Source organism: Dromaius novaehollandiae, chromosome 6, assembly GCF_036370855.1.
Source record: "Dromaius novaehollandiae isolate bDroNov1 chromosome 6, bDroNov1.hap1, whole genome shotgun sequence".
NCBI lineage: Eukaryota > Metazoa > Chordata > Aves > Casuariiformes > Dromaiidae > Dromaius > Dromaius novaehollandiae.
This window is the reverse complement of record NC_088103.1, coordinates 34,039,829-34,058,806: the sequence shown is the minus strand read 5'-3', so window position 1 is coordinate 34,058,806 and position 18,978 is coordinate 34,039,829. Positions and strand designations below refer to the sequence as shown.

General features: G+C 42.9%; 1 protein-coding gene across 3 annotated transcripts in view; it reads right to left on the bottom strand.

Annotated features, from left to right (window-relative positions):
- The window catches only part of CNNM2 (cyclin and CBS domain divalent metal cation transport mediator 2), a 136,670-nt gene that overhangs the window by 18,758 nt on the left and 98,934 nt on the right, over nt 1-18,978 (bottom strand). For all 3 annotated transcript variants that reach the window (XM_026110333.2, XM_064514173.1, XM_064514174.1), the window contains exons 2-4: nt 11,841-11,984; nt 4,708-4,845; nt 2,432-2,601 (exon numbers count right to left, since the gene is read on the bottom strand). In XM_026110333.2, coding sequence (XP_025966118.2) covers nt 2,432-2,601; nt 4,708-4,845; nt 11,841-11,984 — 452 coding nt within the window. The remainder of the gene's footprint in view (nt 1-2,431; nt 2,602-4,707; nt 4,846-11,840; nt 11,985-18,978) is intronic.

Genomic DNA, 18,978 nt, shown 5'->3' with positions numbered 1-18,978 from the left:
CAGAAAGTTGGGATTTTAGCCAAACCACGTAATTATCTGCAATGCTTTCCCTGTGGCTAGGCTGGAAAGAAGAGGCAGGCTGCCAGTCCCATGTGTACTGACTAGACTCACCATCGAATGGACAGAGTCAGGTCAAAATGAGTGCAAAAGGTAGATTTTCTTTCTATGCATTTGTTGTGGTAAAAGCTATTTAAAATAACTAACTATGCCTCTAACTTTACAGTACTGTACTGGGGCAGAAAAACATGAAAATTAAACCAACCTGGAAGAGACCTGAAACCAAGCCCATTCATCTGACTGTCCCAGACGAGGAAAAGTTCACAAAAGCTAACACGAACAGAGTGTCTAGCTCACAAATCCACTTTCCTGCTATCACAGGCAATCACTTCATATAATCCCTTTTAAAACTAATTTCACTCCACAACACAAATAAGCAGCTTACTTGTTCATTATAAGCCTTCCAAAAGGAACTATTTTGGTCACCAAAGACTGGTGGTAGACAGGGCTCTCAACCTACTTATCGTGAGTGTTCGCCAGTCAAGATCAGGTCTTCAAAATACATATACACGTGAAGCTTTGATCTTCATGTACAGTCACTCTGACGTTAGTTGCTAAAAACCTACAAACTAGTAACTAGCCGTAAGAATAGAGCCCCTGTTCCAGGACTATTACTCCATCAGCACACAAAACTTCCAGGCTCCTCACTTGTGGCCATATAAAGACTGGGTTCACATGGCACTGTCTTGGCAGCTGAAGAGCTGATAGCAGAAAGCCTCATGCATACCATTAGATGTGTTCTGCCCTGTTTTACACGTCCATGGTTTCTGTTTGTTCCACTGTTTATTTCATTTTATTTATTGTTTTCCACTAATATGAATTTTGAAAAAACACAGTAACAAAACCAAATCTCAAACTGCTACGTAAGAACATCTCAGTGGCTAAGAGAAAAGCTGTTGCAAACAGGTAACATTTCAGTTACAACAATAATTCTATGAAGATTAAATTGGTAAATTTAATGTATAGAAAACCTATTTACTTGTGTTCTGGTATGCTCTTACTGTGAAGATATTCTGGTGTCTCCAGGTGACAGAACAAATCCCCAAACCAGATTGCTTAAGTAACAAAAGCACAAAAGCAGAGTTTTTATTCCCTTTGGATCTTGCAGAAGCAAACTTGTTACCATTTTTACAGTCTGTGCCTGCTGCAAGACTCACTTTTCCAAATGCATTCTAGAACTAGCACATTGTTTTTGCTAATCATACATTTATTCATTACTGACTGTTCTTTTGCATCATACATGTCCTTCATTTACATCTTTGCAGCATGATTTCATTCAGGAGTATTATCTTGCCTCTGGAGTATTTCAGGCTGCAAAAATCCAGCACATAAGGAAGCGCAGTTAAAGAGCTCCCAGAACACTTTAAAAAACTAGTAGGTTGAATCCATAATGTCATATTTTGGCGCTTGCTTTATTATTTATCACTGATGGCATTTAAAAAACAAAAAGCTTCCTTCCATTTTTCTTTTTTAATTTTTAAGGCCATGTTAAGGAAGACTTCAACTACTGTGTTACAATTTCAGCTAATTTTTTTTCCAGTCTATCCAGGCAAGAAACACACAATCTGTCCAGCAAAATTTCCCTTAAAGGGAAATTCCTGCACAAAAGGTGCTAGAAGCAAGTTAAGTTTCCACGTAAAGCTTGACCTAGCCATTCAAATGTTCCCTCTGAGCAACTGAACTTGGGACTTGAACAGCACTGAAAGCATTCCTGTAGTGAACAAATAGAAAACAGTCCTTCCACACCACCTAGGGCTGCAATCTAAAAATCACCCAAATGCAGCGAGCTCAGGCCAGGGCCAGTGCATGGATGGCAGGGCGCCCGGGGAACCGCAGGGGCTGCGAAAGGAGGTGGCAACGGTTCCGTAGATGGTGCACTGCCCTCACCAAAACCTGCACTTCCCACAATACCAAAGGTCCAGACTGCACAACTGCACAGAAAGATAAGATCTTGCCAACCTGTCAATCCCCCCATGCCTCCTTTTGCAAAAGGAAAAAATGCACTAGCGAAAGCATCCAGCCAAACACCTGTGAGGGCCATTACAGTCTGCGTACGTGTGCCTTCCAAGCAGTGCCCGCTGTACACCCAGATTCCTTTGCACTGCCTATCCTAGTAATACCTAGAGTGTAAGTGACTTTCAAGAGATGATCGGTCGTGGGAAGCGTTGACTACCCTTCACAGCAGATTAAACTGAAAGCAGCTGAATGAGTTGTTCAAGGTTAGCAAGACCATGAAGGAGGCAGGAACAGTTCCCAGGAGCCATAGCTCCATTCCATGTTTGAAAGAAGACAAAACTCAATAGCTAGAAAAAGCATAGAGAGGGAGCTGTCAGGAGATCATGTTGCACATATCTACATAAATCACATGTCTGACCTGTAAAATGAGAACAAAGTAGTCGACGGGCTTGTTTCGCTGGTAGAGGTAGTATTCTGGGGCTTTCTTGTTCTTCTCATCATATTTCAGCTCCTGGATGACGTTGGGATGTTTTAGCAGCCTGAGAAGGATCTTCTCTGACATCTGGGATGGACCAAAGGCTTCTACTTCTACAACACAAGATACAACTTGGCATTACACTTCAGATGCCAGGCAAGAAGATAGCAATACTCATTAATAAGCATTTGCTTCTAAAAGAAACACAGATGTAGATAGATCCATTATGGAATGGCAGGCTTCCTGTCTTTCGAGACTCTTAGATTTGTAGGGGGGAAAAAAAACAGGAACACCCCAACCTTAATTACCGAAGTACTTTCAAAAATAACCAAGAATCATTTCTTCATCTGAAAGGGAGAAAAAAAAAAAAGCAGTCTTGCCCACTTGATAGCTCAGAGAGTCGCAGTTGTATAGGCTCACTGCAGAGTTGTAAACAGAAGAGCATTACAGCTGGGGCACAGACAACCTTTGAATATTTTTTTCTTCCCCAAAGAGTATTAATGGTAACTTAGGTATAGCACTTGTTTCAAAAAATCACTGTTTGGGGCCCAGAAAGTTGCTCTAGGTAGACATTCTACATAAATCAAAGACACCATTCAAGCTGCCATCGCTCATATGGGAAGAGTTACTCAAAGTGAGAGACAGTGCAGGTCAATTCAAACCATGTGGGATTAATACCTGACACACAGAACACATCCCCTATCCACTTGCTCTTGCAGTAATCAGTGTTCCCAACAGGAGCTTTTGAAGTGAAAAAGCTCATCTTTGTGTGGGAGAGTTAGGCCAGAGACGTTGATATTTAATCATGCAAATTGATAAGGTTTCCTAATACCTCATTTCAGAACTGGACCTTTAGTGAACCTGGACCTTTCATCTGCTAGAGATTCTATTCTTAACTTAGAATGGAGAAAACAAAGTTGTAGCATTCAGCTTATTTAGTAGTGGGCTTCATAGCCAGACCTAGACTTAAACTACACAATTCTTTCATTCACAAAACAAGTAGAGAGGCAGTACTATAAGACTATATCTGTTGAGAAGGTGTATAGGGAACTCCACGAAGTCTTGTACCACAACATGAACAAAGCTTTGCTTGCTGTTAAATCCGGGTCTTCCTGTTGACCTGCTTCCTTTCACCAGGGACATGCTCACATGCACATAAGCAGCAGGAGTCCGAGCCTTCTAAGGAATTACTGCCCCTCAGCTGAGACATGATAACCCATCATGTACGTGTGTCTCTTAAGTCACAGAGGCAAAACATGAAGACAGACTAGGTGCATCTAGGCTGACAGCTACTGCATCTTAGAAGAGGGGAAGTACTAATTTCCAATTTGAGCTGGCAAGCTCGAGAAAACAGCTTTATCATTTGCAACCCATGAATGTATGTTGAACACAGCAGTGAAGATGCCCATCTGAAAGGCCCGCATGTGAAAAGTCTTTATATATCAAAGAGAGACAGCATAAGCAATAGGAAGGTATGTTTTCCACAAGCTCTCCCATTAACAGGTCTTATCTCTGAGGTGAAGGGACCAATTCTACGACGAAAGGCAATGTCAGCTGCAAGAAACCATTCAAGCCCTGGCCTCTCTGCCAGACTGTCCACTCAAGGGCTAAGCATCAAGGTGATCTGGGATGGAGACAACTGTCCTCTGAAACCTGCAGCCATCAATGGAGGTCATACAAGCCAGCAAGAAATCCATTTTTTAAATTACAGTCCAACCACCTGTGTAGTCTGTATTAAATGTGTCAGCAGAGTTTTTCACTTCAAGTCAAAAAAGTCTCACAGAACAAGTTTATGCTTTCGGGCAAAAAGTCGAGCATCTCTTTCTGGATGAGGCGCCTGAGTGGAATTACAGTCAGCTGGCCAGTGGTATCGAGTCCTCTTTGGTTTGTTCCCTGAGCTCTTCCTAATGGGGCGTACTTGCTAGTCGTTAATCTGACGGACTCTAGACATGCAGTGCGGCACTTGGCATTCATCCTTACCTTTCAGACCAATTTAAAGTTACTGGTCCACCCCTGGTAAATGTCTCAGAGGGTTCATGCCGACACTGAACACAGGAGAGGAGAGAATTTAAAAAGAAAAACACAAAAGTGGCATTATTTGTCACCCCGCAACCCAGCCTCCCTTCCCGCCTACACTGTCCCACCCACCTCGCTGGCCTTTGCTGACAAACTGCCTTCAAGGCTCTGGCACGATCACAAAACAGATAAGCCACACTTGCCTGTTGCCAGGAAACGGTGCATTGCCAGGAGGAGCTGTGGTGATATTTTAACCTTCATCTCGCTGTCTGTCTGTTTGAAGGCAGAGAAGTCCTGCTTCCTGTCCCGATGGGCTACTTTCTTTTTCGTCTTGTTATCAGCTGGGGAAGGCAGGGTGGGAAAAGAAAGGAAGGAAGCGAGTTCTGTTAGAATAGGCTCCACGTGAACCGTGCTGGACGTAGTCAGCCAGGACAGCCCAGAACAAACTGTGCAGACAGGCCCCTCTGCAGCATATGCAAAACCCTGCTCATTGACGCACATTACAGAAGAGAAATAACCAGCGACCTGTCCTGCGGGCTCATCTCGTCGTGAGCCCCTGTTTTGCAGATCCTGGCACCCTTAGTCTTTATCACTTCAATGGGAGGAAATAGCTGCTTGCAAACATCTAACACAGTCCAGGCTCTGCATATTAGACACAATGTGTGCATATATGTGTAGGGTGAGGGAAGAGTCCTGCTCAGTACTACTAAAATAGAGAGATACCATCTCACAAGAGTATCTGTGAAAACTATCATTTTCATGTGCACTCCTTAGAAAATTTCCAGCAAACACAAAGACTAAAGGATGCATTCATTTGTTTCTTACAATGTACCATGGCTTCACTGGCTCTTCACAGCTTGGGCAAAATCTGCATGGCCGGTCCAAGCAACTCTCACAATGTCTAACGTATGCAGGATCTTTTGTCCTGGATGGAGCCAGGCTTCCAAAAAAATTGGAAAGCAGTACAGATTGTGGCCATTTTCCAGGCACCAAAGCCAGAATGAAGTACAGAGTAGTTTCACAAGTAAAGATACAGGGACATGCCTGCCAATGATCCTCGACTCTTGTTCCCTATTCAGCAAAATACTTGCCACTTACTTCATCTATGTCTTAAAACAGGTTCCCTAGTGGGGAATCCCCATTTGTGAAAGACAGCATGAAAGATGGAGCTGCAGAGGCACAAACAATCCAGCTATCATCATCCACCTGCTGAGCCCATCTGCCAAAATGTCCTAGAAACCTGGCATGCAGAGGGCTATAGATGTGTTGGGGTATGGCATTCATCAGTTCCTGGGAGAAGAAGTCTCTGCTCAGATAGCACTGTCTTGCTCTTCTCTGTTGATGTGCTGTTAGCATATAAGGTGGCACTGGCTATAAGCAGCATAGTGCTGTCACATGGCTCTGAGCTACATCATATAGTGCAGGAGCTCTAAGTGCCTCAAGGCAATTACAGCAAGCTCCTCAGACCTAAGGCATGGCTCAAATTCTAGGGCCTTAGTGGGAAAAGATTTTGAAAACACCAGAGGTATTTGTTTATTATAGGTCTAGTCATTGGCTTAAAATGCCTGGACTTTTGAGGGACCACAGCCAGTTCTGACTCATTGATGTTACCTGTCCAGGTAAACACACAAAAAGCTGTAGGTGAAGCTGAGGCTGTGGAACCTTGAGCTTATTCCCAGGTAGCTGCTGTTACTAAATTTTGGGCCGTGTATGCAGAGATGACAAGCCTCCACTACAGGACCACCATGGACTCAACAGCAGGACTGTAGTGGTAGCAACATACCTATTCTAGATTTTTGAAGGTCATTCTGTGAGCAGTGCAAGTCCAGCAGAGACAGACCTGTCCCCAAGCACACAGAGAAGAAAGATGACAACCCATGCCCTTTTTCTTATTTGGAACCAGAAGCTTCTTGCCGCAGCAGTACTTCATCCAGGGCCTGGACTGCATCAGGGATTTGAGTTTCTCTTTCAACAGAGGGATAAGAAACTACCCAAAGGGATAGTAAAGATGGAAAAGGATAACTTAGTGATAGGGAAGACTGAGACAGCCCTTTCCTTTTCCTGCAAGTACAGGTAAGATGCGTCCCAAAATAATAGAAGGGTGAAGGGAAGAAAAGTCCCCCAGAAGCTCTTGTTAGGTCCTACCTCTTATATCAAGTTAGTGGGGAATAAGAAGAAAAGAATGTGTGTTTTTTCTAAAAAACTCAGAGAATGCTGGTTTTTATGCGTGCTGTGGCAGAGAGGCCAGCTCTCGGGAAGCGCTGTCATTGCTCTCTTCAGGGATGCAGAATCACCAGACATACAAGCTCTGGCCCTGGGATGGGAACAGTCTCTTCAATGGGGCAGTAAAGGAGTTTGGTACTTCTCTCATGAATGAGCTGTACCACTGCAGGCTTCACGCCATACTTCCGGTACCTGAATACAGGATCAGCACCAGACCTTGGAGGAACCCCTTGAATCTTTTTGCCTGCATCAGTCACCAAGGTAGGACACACAGATTCTTAAACAAATGATGGAGGATTTCTTTCCCTCCTACTGTTCCCTTGGCAGCTTATGCAAAAACCTTCCCCCAAGAAGAATGTTACACAGTGCGAACAGAGCCATATGGCTTAAAGCCTTTATCTTGATTTAGTTTTGTAAGGAATGGTCTTAATTGTTCTTTGCTATTCAGGCAACTTCCTAGCCTCTCATAAGATGCAGGAACCAAGGATGGTAATAAAAGTAATTGAATCTGTACCAGTTATTTTCTGTCTATTCTTTCTAAGGTAAGTGAGATGGAGACCTCAGCATTTAAGTCATCCTGGCATGCTTAAGAGATCTCTGCTTGTAGAGCACTGTGATGCTGTTTGGTTCTGCAATATGAACAACATGCAGCATGAAGGATGCCCTCAGTTTAACTTTCGGTGAGATGTCAACAAGTACTGTAGTTCTCTTCAGTAGTTTCTGGAAATATTTAGACTTTTCCTACAAATCCAAGGCAGCAAGGCTGACTGTCTGCTCATGGGCTGAGGAGAGATCTCAAGAGGAGGGGGTCCAAGAGAAGAGTTCAGACCTCAGAGCACCCTTCAGTTGGGCTGGGAGACAGGCTGAGGTACACACACAAATGTGCCTGGACAACACTCTGGGAAGGTCCTTGTTCTATTTCTGTCCTCTTCTCTTTACAACCTGCGTTAACCAGAGTAGACGCCCTCAGTGCACTCTGGACAAGACAACAAGGACAAAAATATCTCATCCAATGGAAGTGTAGCCCGCTCTGGCACAGGACTGTACTACAACAAAACAGCAAGGACAGAGACAAGCTACTGCTTGTCCATCAGATGCTCCAAGAAAAGAAAATACAATCCCCAGCGGACTAGATTCACTGATCCTGTACCCTTACTCAGTACCATGCCACCTGGCCTCGGCAAAAGCGGACACGAGAGGCTTGCTCTCTGCCTCTGCTCCGAACACACCCCATGGCTCCTTTGCCCTCTTTCCCCAAGTGATGCAGGCCCCCAGGCTGACAATCTATGCCCCATACACTGGACAGTTCTTCTTAAGCCTGTGGGTTTGTTTCATGTTAAAAGAAAAGTTTAAGAATTAACTAATCTAGTTATGCTGGTTTTCTTTTTGTCTCTAGCTGGAAAAAATAGGTTGCCCGGTGTATCACATATGTTTTGGCAACCGACAGAAAGTCAGCATGACTAAACTTTAAGCTCTAAAGCAGCCTAAAATAGCTTTCTGGAAGGATGCAGACCCTGCAGCCTACCAGTGCTAGAACGCAGAACTTTAACCAAGTCCACAGTTGTAACCACCAACGGGGTAAAGACATTGCTTTCTGAAGGGTGGTGACAATCTCAGTATGCCTAAAAATTAGACTCTAATTACAGAAAGCTCTGCTCCCCTGCTGTACACACTCTGCCAATATCTGCAGGTCTGGTCAGACAAATCGGTGCTGCACAGCCTTTTCTATGTTGTTACTCTTTCACTGGATGACCAGTGAAAATACTTACTAGGGCAAACAATGTTTATTTCTGTAGCTCTGTCATTAAAATGAGAGAAGCTGCACAGCGCTTAATAGCACATATATTTTTAACATACCTGTTTTGTCAGCTGTTTGGAGGTAGGGAATCCTAGGGTAAGATGTGGTCTTTCCCTGGGGGAAGCAACTGGCCAAGGCTAAAAAAATGATTAGGCCAAAGCTACTGCAGCTGCAGTACTGCAGCTCTTAACAACTTGTGCGCCCCACGGACTGGCACAGCACGATCCCACAACAGCTGCTTGCCAGGGCCTGTGTTAGCTTCAGCAGACTACTGAACACAGTGCAGGTAAGGATGTAAAAATGCAGTGAGAGGTATACAGTGGCGCATAGCACCAGTCTGTTTACCTGAAACATATGGGCCATGTGCACAGGGGGAGTGTTTACGTATTACATTTGTAGATAAGGCCAGGATTTATGTGGGGCGAAGACTCCCTGAAGCTGTGTCCGTGCATGACAGCAGCATTCCAGCAGCACTGAAAGAGGGAGCAATTAAACTCACCTTCAATTAGAAAGTGCTAAATAAGACAGGCTGCCAGTCAAACCTGGGTCAGGATGGTGACCTCCTGTCTGTGAAATGGAGTCCACCATCTCCACCAAGACCAATACAAGACATGCAGCTCCCACTCCTAGGCCTCCGAGAAGGTTGAGAAAGGCCCTCCCACCACTGCTAGGGACCTGGGAGTGCAGGGACAGACTCCTGCACTGCATCAACCCTGCCACAAAAAAATGCTCTGACTTTCCAACACTTAGAGCCAAACACACTGACAGATCTTCTTCCTGAGACTGACTGAAATGTTGTCAGAGCCTGCCTGTGTCACGACAGAAACCTCTTCTCTCCACACCATCCGCTTCCCCAACATGGAGCCGCATGCTCAGAAGTACTTCGTCCAACCAGAGCTCACAGAGCTCAGAGAGATGAACCAGCTTCTCTTGCTCTCAATTTCTCCCTACAAGCCTTAAGGCAGAGCAGACTAGAGCAGCCAAAATAATACTGCATGCCTGTCAGCTACACAACCCTCGAGGAACTTGGCTGCAGAGCTTCAGCAAGCCCCTTCTTGTGAAAACTGCAAAGTTACAATCACTTCCACCATAACCATTCAAATGGATTTTCATGGAAGTGGCAGAAAGGCACATCTCCAATACCAAGGCAGCCATTTCAGCAAACTTCAAGTTTTCATCAAACTACAATAAAAGATTTTTAAAACTTCAGAACAAAAGTATAATAATGCTGCCAAAATTTGTCCCAAGATCTACTTTTAAGTGAACATCTAGCACAGAGCAAATCAGCCCCAAACTTTCCAGTTTGGCAAAGTTGTAAGCAAGCTAGCATGGCCTTACAACGGATAATATCAGAGAACTCAAATATTAGGTGGGGTTACTAGCACTGACACACATCAACAGTAAAAAGTAGCAGCTTAACATGTTGTGTACAAGAAGCTACTTTCAGTAAAGCAAAAGCGTGTTCCTATCACTACACCAATCTGAAACGGTTTCCGCGTCCCAAGCTGCTCAAATACAAAACATGCCACATTTTCTGTGATCCTCTCAGCTTCTATGTACATTTCTCCTCTCTCCTCTACCTCCATAGTTTCCTTCAATTTGAACAGTGGGATGAATTCTAGTGCTTCATAAGGAGACCAGAAGATCATCTTAATGATATATGGCAGGAGCCACCCTTCAAAATTTCCTGCATCATCCAGGAAGCATAGGAAGTTAAGTTTCCCTCCTATTCTGACCCATGAATTTTCAACAATAAAACCTTCCCAGGAAGGACAGTTTCAAATGAACTCATGTTCACCAGCTCTATTTTGTTAATCTCTGAAGTCTTCAGACAGTAAAATTAAGTTCTCATTTCCTTGCCCCCTAACATGCTATTAATAGTCTAATCTCTTTTTCCTGCAGTACCAACTATAGCATGATCCATGTGGTTTCTTTTAGTAAACAAAGAAAACCAGCAGTGAAAAGCATATACAATTATTTTCACTCGTAGGAACATGGATATCTCTCAGCGGTGGCAAGACAAAGATAGGATCTTTTCAGATTATAAAAGAAAGCGCGAATTCACCCTGCAAAAGCATTATGTCATAACTGATTAGCCTAACAATTCATTTGTGAAAGCATGAACAAATAGAAACATTGATACCAACTGCAGTTCTGTGATTTGGATAGTAATTAGACTATTTAGTGTAGCATAAAACACAACCGGCTTTTACATGAAACTCTGGGCACATAAATGTCAGTAAAATACTGACCAGCTAGGGAAAGTAGTTCAGGGAATAACAATTTATTAAGAAAAGTGGTAAAAGTATGTCTGCCCCATGGTAGAAAGAGTTCATTTGGCTTGGAGGGCAGACAGGAGATGCTCATGTTGGTATGGAAAAGATCCTGTAGAAATATTCAGATACCTTCCACAGGAAAACAAAGAGAGAGCAATGGCCATCTGAACAGCATTAAAGATATTTTGAATGATTATCTGTATGATGATAGAACCTGGAGACATCCTTGTGCTATATACTACACAAACATATATATAGTAAGAAATAGCATCTGCCTGCAAGAGAACAAAGTATAGATAAGACACATGGGGAACGATGGAAAGGAAGTCCAACATGCATGTGCCAGATTGTGGAAACAGCAGCAAAGACACCTTAGGTAACCGGTCAAAGATCAGAGAAATTCTAAAGTGGCAAAGAAGAGTCCAGAGCTCTCAAATCCCAAGTAATGTTAACCTGTAACATCATCTTCCTCAATATATGTTAACACTAAGAAAGAGAGGAGCTGTACAGAGTGGTAAAAGGAGGTCATTCAGGACACTGATTTGCAGCCTTGAAGAAGCCTTTCGCTGCTCAAGCTCTGAGGAAGAGACAGAGAGGCTCTAAATAGATTCCATTCCCCTTCCTGGAGGCATGGTTATCTGCCTGTCTTCTTACTAAAGTACAGTACACGCACTACAGGCCCTCGAGGTGGAAAGCGGAGGGGCAACAACATGGGAGGTCCTGAGCACCGTAACAAAACCCTGTGGTGAAGAACAGCTAGCAGAAACGATCAGAATGTTGCAAACATAAATCTTCTAGATGGAAGAGTCATATAAAGAAAGCTGCCCTACTTCTATATTAACATTGCATAAAAGGGTGAGGCACCCATGCTGTAAAAACAGAAGTTACTGTGACCATCTGAGGGATTTCTAGGTCATTCAACCCTCTAGATTTTAAATCAGCATCTTGCATCTCTCAAAACAAAGCTGTTAGACACAGATGCTGCTGGATGGAATCTTCCTCTCGAATACATAAACAAAGTGCAAATATTTCTACTCACTGTATAGATCTGTTTCATCCAGAATTTCAGATTTGATGATCTCTTCAATCACATCTTCTAAAGTGACAATTCCCAGGACTTCATAAAAAGGATCCCCTTCTCCTTCATTGTTTACTCTTTGTACTATAGCCAGGTGGGACTTGCCTGCAAGGAGACAGATTAGCAATTTAGACATTTCAGAAATTCCTAAAAGATCAGAAATTATAGCAGAATTACAGACATGCAGGTATAAATCAAAGAAAGAGAAGTTGGTTTCAGGCCTCATACAGTAGAAGAGGCAAAGTTTTACAGTGCTTAAAATCATAATCTGATTTCTATCAGAGAACCTCATTCCTGGAGCACACAAATCCACCTAACACACTAAAGGAGAACAGTCAAAAACACTGATGTTCTCTTCGTAATCTCTTTCTCCAGTGAAACTGTCACCCTAGCATCAAATTCATTACATTATTTTGTTGATGCTTGTTTCTCTTCTTGTCTCATGCGTTGGCATGAGAAGGTCAGGTCGGAGTCCTCCTTTGCAGGGAGCTCCCATGCATGTTCTTCTCAAACTTGGAAACAACAGCCTCAACAGCCAGACCGCAGAAGCATGCGGACAGGACAGAGCTAGGGGAGAAGAGGTCAACCCGATCCATGAGTTGCTCTTTTCCTCCTCCCTGCTGCAAAAATAATTTATTTAGACACACGCTATATAGACGGGGGCTTACTTAGGAATTAATCAATTAAAATATTCAAAGAGACAGTGTCTGTTTAACAAAGAGAAAAGCTATGATGAGATGTACTAGCAGCTCCAGAGATCCCTAAGCTGTGCGTGGTTCACAGTGCATTCTATAACTCCTGAAGTCCTTTCTGCTACAGGAATAATGAGAATATCATGACCCTTTGAATCCACTTTGACATCCGTGCTAGCCAGTTTCCATAGCTGCCATTGAAAGTCACTTCTTTGTAAAGCTGCGTAAAGGGACGCATTGATGTCTGCATTCACGGAGTTCACCAAACGCAAGTGGCATTTTGAAGCATTAACACAGCAGATCTCAACATGCTTTGCGAGACATTAGGAATTAAGTAATATTCTCTCACATTCTTCTGTGTTAGTTTCAAAAACTGATACTTGTCCCCATCTGTGGAAGATAACCAAAATAGCTCAACTTTGCTTAAACCCCTTTATAGGCAATAATGTCTGCGTGCTTTAAGATTCAGATTATTAGACCAGCAAGCATTCAAAGTATTCCAACCCAGACTTGCTCATGCTCAAAGAATGAAAATACCCTGAACAAATTAGACTAGGGAGGAAAACTTATCAACTACTGATATAAACATTGCATCAGGTCAAGTCAATTCACTTTGGTAAGATTTTCACATCTGCTTTCCCAGGGACCAACATAAGCAGTTAAAAACAAATTCTTGGTGAATGCTGTCTGTCGAAAGTTAAATTCTTTTGCTATTCCCAGCTTGTGATCATTTAAAAGGAATTTTCCAAAGCAGGGTCTAATATTAGACTCAAAATGAAGTTTCCATTCCACTTAGGCGATATTCTCACCAAAGTAACTACTGCATAATCTGATTGTCTTGGAGCTACTCGTTTAGATGCAGATGGACATACTTTAAATACCAACTCCACAGCACTGCTGAGTCTTATCTTGAAGAGACCTTATTCTACAGTGAATTCTTAGAAAGATGATTTGTGATTTTAAAGGATCGACATTCATATTGTACTGAAAGTCTCTCACTGTGCCAGTTTTTATTTCCTTACACCCCTTGTGAGACTTCCAGCTCTTTTTACTGCTCAATAGACAACATTAAAAAACAAAGAAAAGTGACTTGGTAAAAAGATGGAAGATGGAGGTATTATCATCATTGCTGTTCCCCTATAATACGTCAGTCCAGTTACATCCATTCAATATAATGATGTTCAAGAAAGAACTGTGGCACAAAAAAGGTCACATGGACAAAACAAGATACTCTAATTGACTCCTGGTGTTTGCTCTGATATTAGTATATTTGCTTTCAAGTCAAAATGCATAATTCCCTCAGGAACTATTTCTATAACTGAGCGGAGTAGCTCATTTTCATTCAGATGCTGGTTCCCGAGGATCACCACGCTCATCCATTAGTACTGGGTAAGAGTACTCAGATCCATACAGGTAGGTAAAACAAAAAAAAGGCCTTCCTCAAACAACAAACAACAGTATTATATTAACTCAGCGTTACGGCTTAGATCAAAATGACCAATTTACTGTCTTTTCCTCCACTTCCAAATTTCCTACCATAAGGCTGACCTACTTGATGTAATTTTACACTTTGTGTGAAAAGAACAGCCCTTTCCTAGCAACGGAGCCCTAGGAAGTAGCAGGCACATCTCCAAGCAATAGGATAGATTTATGGAAAAGGGTCTGGGAAGGAGCTGAAGGGTTGTAATACCACAGAAAGCATGCATGACTCTCATCCACCAAACCATTTACACAGCCTTCCCATTGGGGTCCAGTCCTGGCCAAGACTTTAAGATCACTAAAATTTTCTGGACTGTAGAACAGTGTCCCCATTTTAGCATCTGCAACACACTGTCCTAACCAACAGCACTTAACTGTACTGTTAACAGTGTTAAGTCTAATCAAAAGTACGTAATGTGGTGAGGCAAGCTGTCAAAGTCTGTACCAACTGTTGCTCTTCTATGCAACTTTTTGTCTTAAATATGAACTGATAAGGAATTAGTTAAGGATGAGTTTCTGACATTTTGCACTTCCTACAATGCAAAAGAAGGCTAGAAAAGTTTGTCTGGTTTTGTCATAATCTCTGATTTTTATTGTCTTGGCTTATCACCCAATGTCTTAAGAGTACTGAAATTTGTCTCCTCCCGTGTCAAATGTCAATGAATGTCTTGGTGGTAGCATCAACACTTTGCAGAATGTTTATCTGCCACAAATACATACTATCCAAATCCAGGCTGACACTACCCTTGTTCCCTCTTGATTGTCAAGTTTTCATATTCCTGACTTTCATGAATTCATCACTTGGCTGGAGTGAAAACTGAGGCTGTGGGGTCAAATGACTTTAAGCCAATCTAATCAGCTCCCTTTTGCTCCCAAAGTCTTGTCCTCCAACGCTCATGACATCACATGATCAGCCAGACCAGATTGCTCATCGATCTAAAAATTACATTTATTGGGTTTTTGTAAATTAATTTTCATCCAGAGATGTGACAAAAGCCATCATATAGTGGAACAAGCCCCAGTACTGCTGACAGAGGTGAGAGGAACACGCATTCATGGACTGGCTGCCCTCTCCAGGATAGCCTGGTTTTAGCTGCTGTATAAGTGACTGTAAAAATATACCCTGTGAGCGTGGAAGCAATCAAGGAGGAAAAGGCTAAAGGAAAATCCAGAGGAGTGTAAAGACTTCTTTATACATCATAAAAGAGCACAACACAGCATGTGCCCAACTTTAAAAGTGGCCTGTGAGTAAAATAACAATTCCTCCAACTATTTTAAGTAGAAATTAACTACAGCTTTATTCAAAGATTTTACCAGGCCACTGGTATTTGCTATTTGTTTTTATCCAGAGACAAGTTTCAACTGCATCAGCTGCTGCTAAGGGCAGAAGATACATATTCCAAAAGGATCTGAACAGGGTAAATGTCCAGTAAGGAAATCTGGACTGTCTATATCACCACCAAGGCTTTGAGGGCAGAACACAAATTAAATGAATAGAGCAAGTGTGCATGGAAAAATATATAAATAACTTCTATACTTCACTGGTTTTCTGGCAACAGTCTGTAACCACAATACATCTCTGACATTAATCTTTCTTTAATCACCTATTTTAAGTGTCAGTATAGCGAGATTGAGCAAGCCCACAGCTCTGCAGCACTAACAGATCTGATGATAAAGGCAGAAAAGATCTAAGTGATGTGTAATAAACAATACAAGGCACGAACTGCGCGCAATGCTCTTACGCAGAGCTCCTCTGCGGCCACAGGCATGAAGCTTTTACTTTCTGCCTCAGTTTCCCCCAGCTAGAGCAGCAGTTGGTAACAACCTCAGCAAGAGCCTGCAGAGCTCCTATGTGTACCCAGCTTCAGATCCAAAATGTGAGGAAGGCTAATTTCTCAGTTACCATCACAGGCAACTAAAGGACCAGGGAGTTTTGTTAAAAGCAAAGCCAGTATCACCTTATTGCTCAAAATCCTGCAGCACAGCTTGGATTTTACTCTGTACCACAACTTCTGATTTCAATTTATTAAGCTAATTAAAAAGCATGAAGATGCTTAATGAAATCCACAGGAGTCAGTGAACCCCGAATGAGCTCAAGACAGAATCCATGTGATGGGACTGACCAGGCAGAACAATGCTGTAGGAAACGCCTGAAATACTGATTCTCTTGCAATAGCTTGACCATTCCTTGAAAGACAGAGGGAAACATTTTCCTGACCCTTTGATCCTTACTGAGGCATTTATATGCTTGCAGCAAGAACCTAAAAATATTAACATGGTGTTCAAACCAGAGATGTAAATACCTGGTCATTAAGTTCAACATCTGTTCTGATCAGCACCGATGCCCTTGTTTGCATAAGGAGTTTCACCATATGAAGAGGGCCACATCAAACCCTACTCCCACATACCACTCCCCAAAGATACGCTTAAGAACACCCCTATAAGACAACTCTCAGTTTAGATTAAACTTCTCCAACCAATAAAAGTTATAACATTTAACCAGCAATCAGCCACACTCATACAATAGATTGAAGAAACACCAACTAATGATTAAAGTACAAGAGCTTTAATTTCTATTCCCCTGCATCAAGGGTGAGTTACCTGTGTTCTGTGCTACAAAACAGGGGATAACTCTTTTCCCAAAGCAGCTGCTGCAAAAAAGGCTCAAGCGTCATTCTTAGCACTTTGCTCTATGCCAACGGTGTCATTCCACAGGGAGATGGCCGGCTCAGCGCCCGGGGGCAGAGCTGAGGTTGCCATTTACCTTGACTTCAGCAAGGCTCTCAGCATGGTCTCCCTGAGTATCCTTGTAGCCAAGCTGGGACTGCAGTCAAGAAATACGAGTGGATTACAGAGGCTGGAAAACGGACAGGACTGCTAGGCTAGAGCCTGGCTGTGAGTGGTTCAGTTATTAGTGGCATTCCTCAGGGACTGAAAACAAGGATGCTAAGCAGCACCAGCTCCAGTAATGACCTGGACGATGGGACAGATCGCACCTTCAGTGAGTTTGCAGTCAACACCAAATTGGAGGGAGCAGTTGATACGATGGAAGGTAGGGCTCCCTTTCAGAGGGATCTTAACAGGCTGAAGAAGTGTGCTGACAGGAGCCTTATGAAGTTCAACAAATGCAAATGCAAAGTCATTTACCTGGGACAAAATAACCTCCTGCTTTGGTACAGGCTGGGAGCTAACTGGCTGGGTCTGCAGAAAAGGACTCGGTGGTCCTGGTGGACAAGCTACACAGGAGTAGGCAGTGCACCCTTGAGGCAATGGAAGCTAACTGCAAGCTGGCTACATCAGTGCAAGCCTAGCTAGCAGGTCCAGAGAAAGGATTATTTCCCTCCCTGGGGCACTTGCAAGACCATATGCGCAGTGCTGTGTCCAGTTTCAGGTTCTCCAGTATAAGACAGACATTAAGGAAGTGAAGCCAGTCCAGCAGACAGCCACGAAGTTGGTCAGGGGCTGGAGCACACGATGCACAAGCAAAAGCTGAGAGGGCTGCGCTGGTTCAGACTTGCAAGGAGAAGGCTAACAGGGCAATATTACTGCTGTCTTTAACTACCTAATAGTAGGGTATAGTAGAGAAGACAGAGCCAGGCTCTTCAAGAGCTAGAGACTGATGGGACAAGAGGCAATGGACACAAGTTACAAAAACAGAAACTCCCATTAGATGAGGAAAACATTCTTCCCCAAGAGAGTGGCCAAACGCTGGGACAAGGGCCCAGAGGGGGTGTGGAATCACCATCTTTGGATGTATTCAAAACTCAGCAACCTAATCTGACTTCGAAGTTAACCTGCTTTGCATAGGGGATTGGACCAGATGACCTCCAGAGGTCCCCTCCAAAATTATCCTGTGATTCTAAGAGACGCTGACTGAAATCCAGGCCTAAGTTTCATTTCTGACTTGCAATTTTCCATTTTTTTCCCAGGAACCTAAACACATCCAAAATGTCCAGTCCTCAAGGATGATACGTAGAGAGAGCAAGCGATGTGTTTTACTCATCCGGAATGGCACAAGATGCCCTTGTACGTGACCAAACGTAATAGCAAAATGACACTACTAACCAGACCTTGCAGCAGACATTTATAATACCACTGACATTGCTTCAAAGCAAAAGACACGTCTCGGGAAGTGAGTGGTCCAGTCGTGGAGCTATGCCTCTGGGGCTCTACGCAGTGAGCAGCAACCCGTGTGCAGTATGTTTAAGTTTATGCCACAGCTAAGCAACTAGACATGCCTCTGTCTCTGCAGATCAGGTTTACGAACTTTGTACCTGGGAAGCCTCACATGTTTGTTTGCCCCATGCAAGCATCAGATCTCATTAAAGGCCTTCGGTTTACATTTATTAAAAAATAAGGCATAAATCAAACCTATCAAAACTAGCAGACTCCTGCTAGTCCTTCTGTAGCAAAGCTCGGATCAGGCTAGATTGTTTTTGTTAAAACCAGTAATCCAAGTCCACTTGATGTTGAGTGCCCTTGAATGTTAAGCTATAACCTGTTTAATATACCTACAATTAAATGGAGAAAAATCCCAGGAGATGTTTAGTTGCCCTTGAATTTGTTAACCAACAATCTGCGTCTCCAAAAAATCTTCTAGGTTACCCTTACTGACTGTTTTGGTTTTGACCAGATTCTACCAGGGTAAACAATCTGGTCTGTCGGTGAGATTCACAGGTTCAACAACGCATTATGCAAAACATAATCAATTTTAAAACGTGTTGTATAATTTAACCATTAGAAACAACTCCCTCTAGAACAGTGCTGGCTTGCAAGCAATTATACCTAAGTAACAAGTGTTTTCCTAAATTTCTTTTCTGCAGCACAGTTCAAGGACATTAAATCTCTTTTCTATTAGCTGAAATTTGCATTCATGCCATTTGCTTTTGCACTTTGACCATTTCCAACAGGGAGATTGGGCTGTTCCT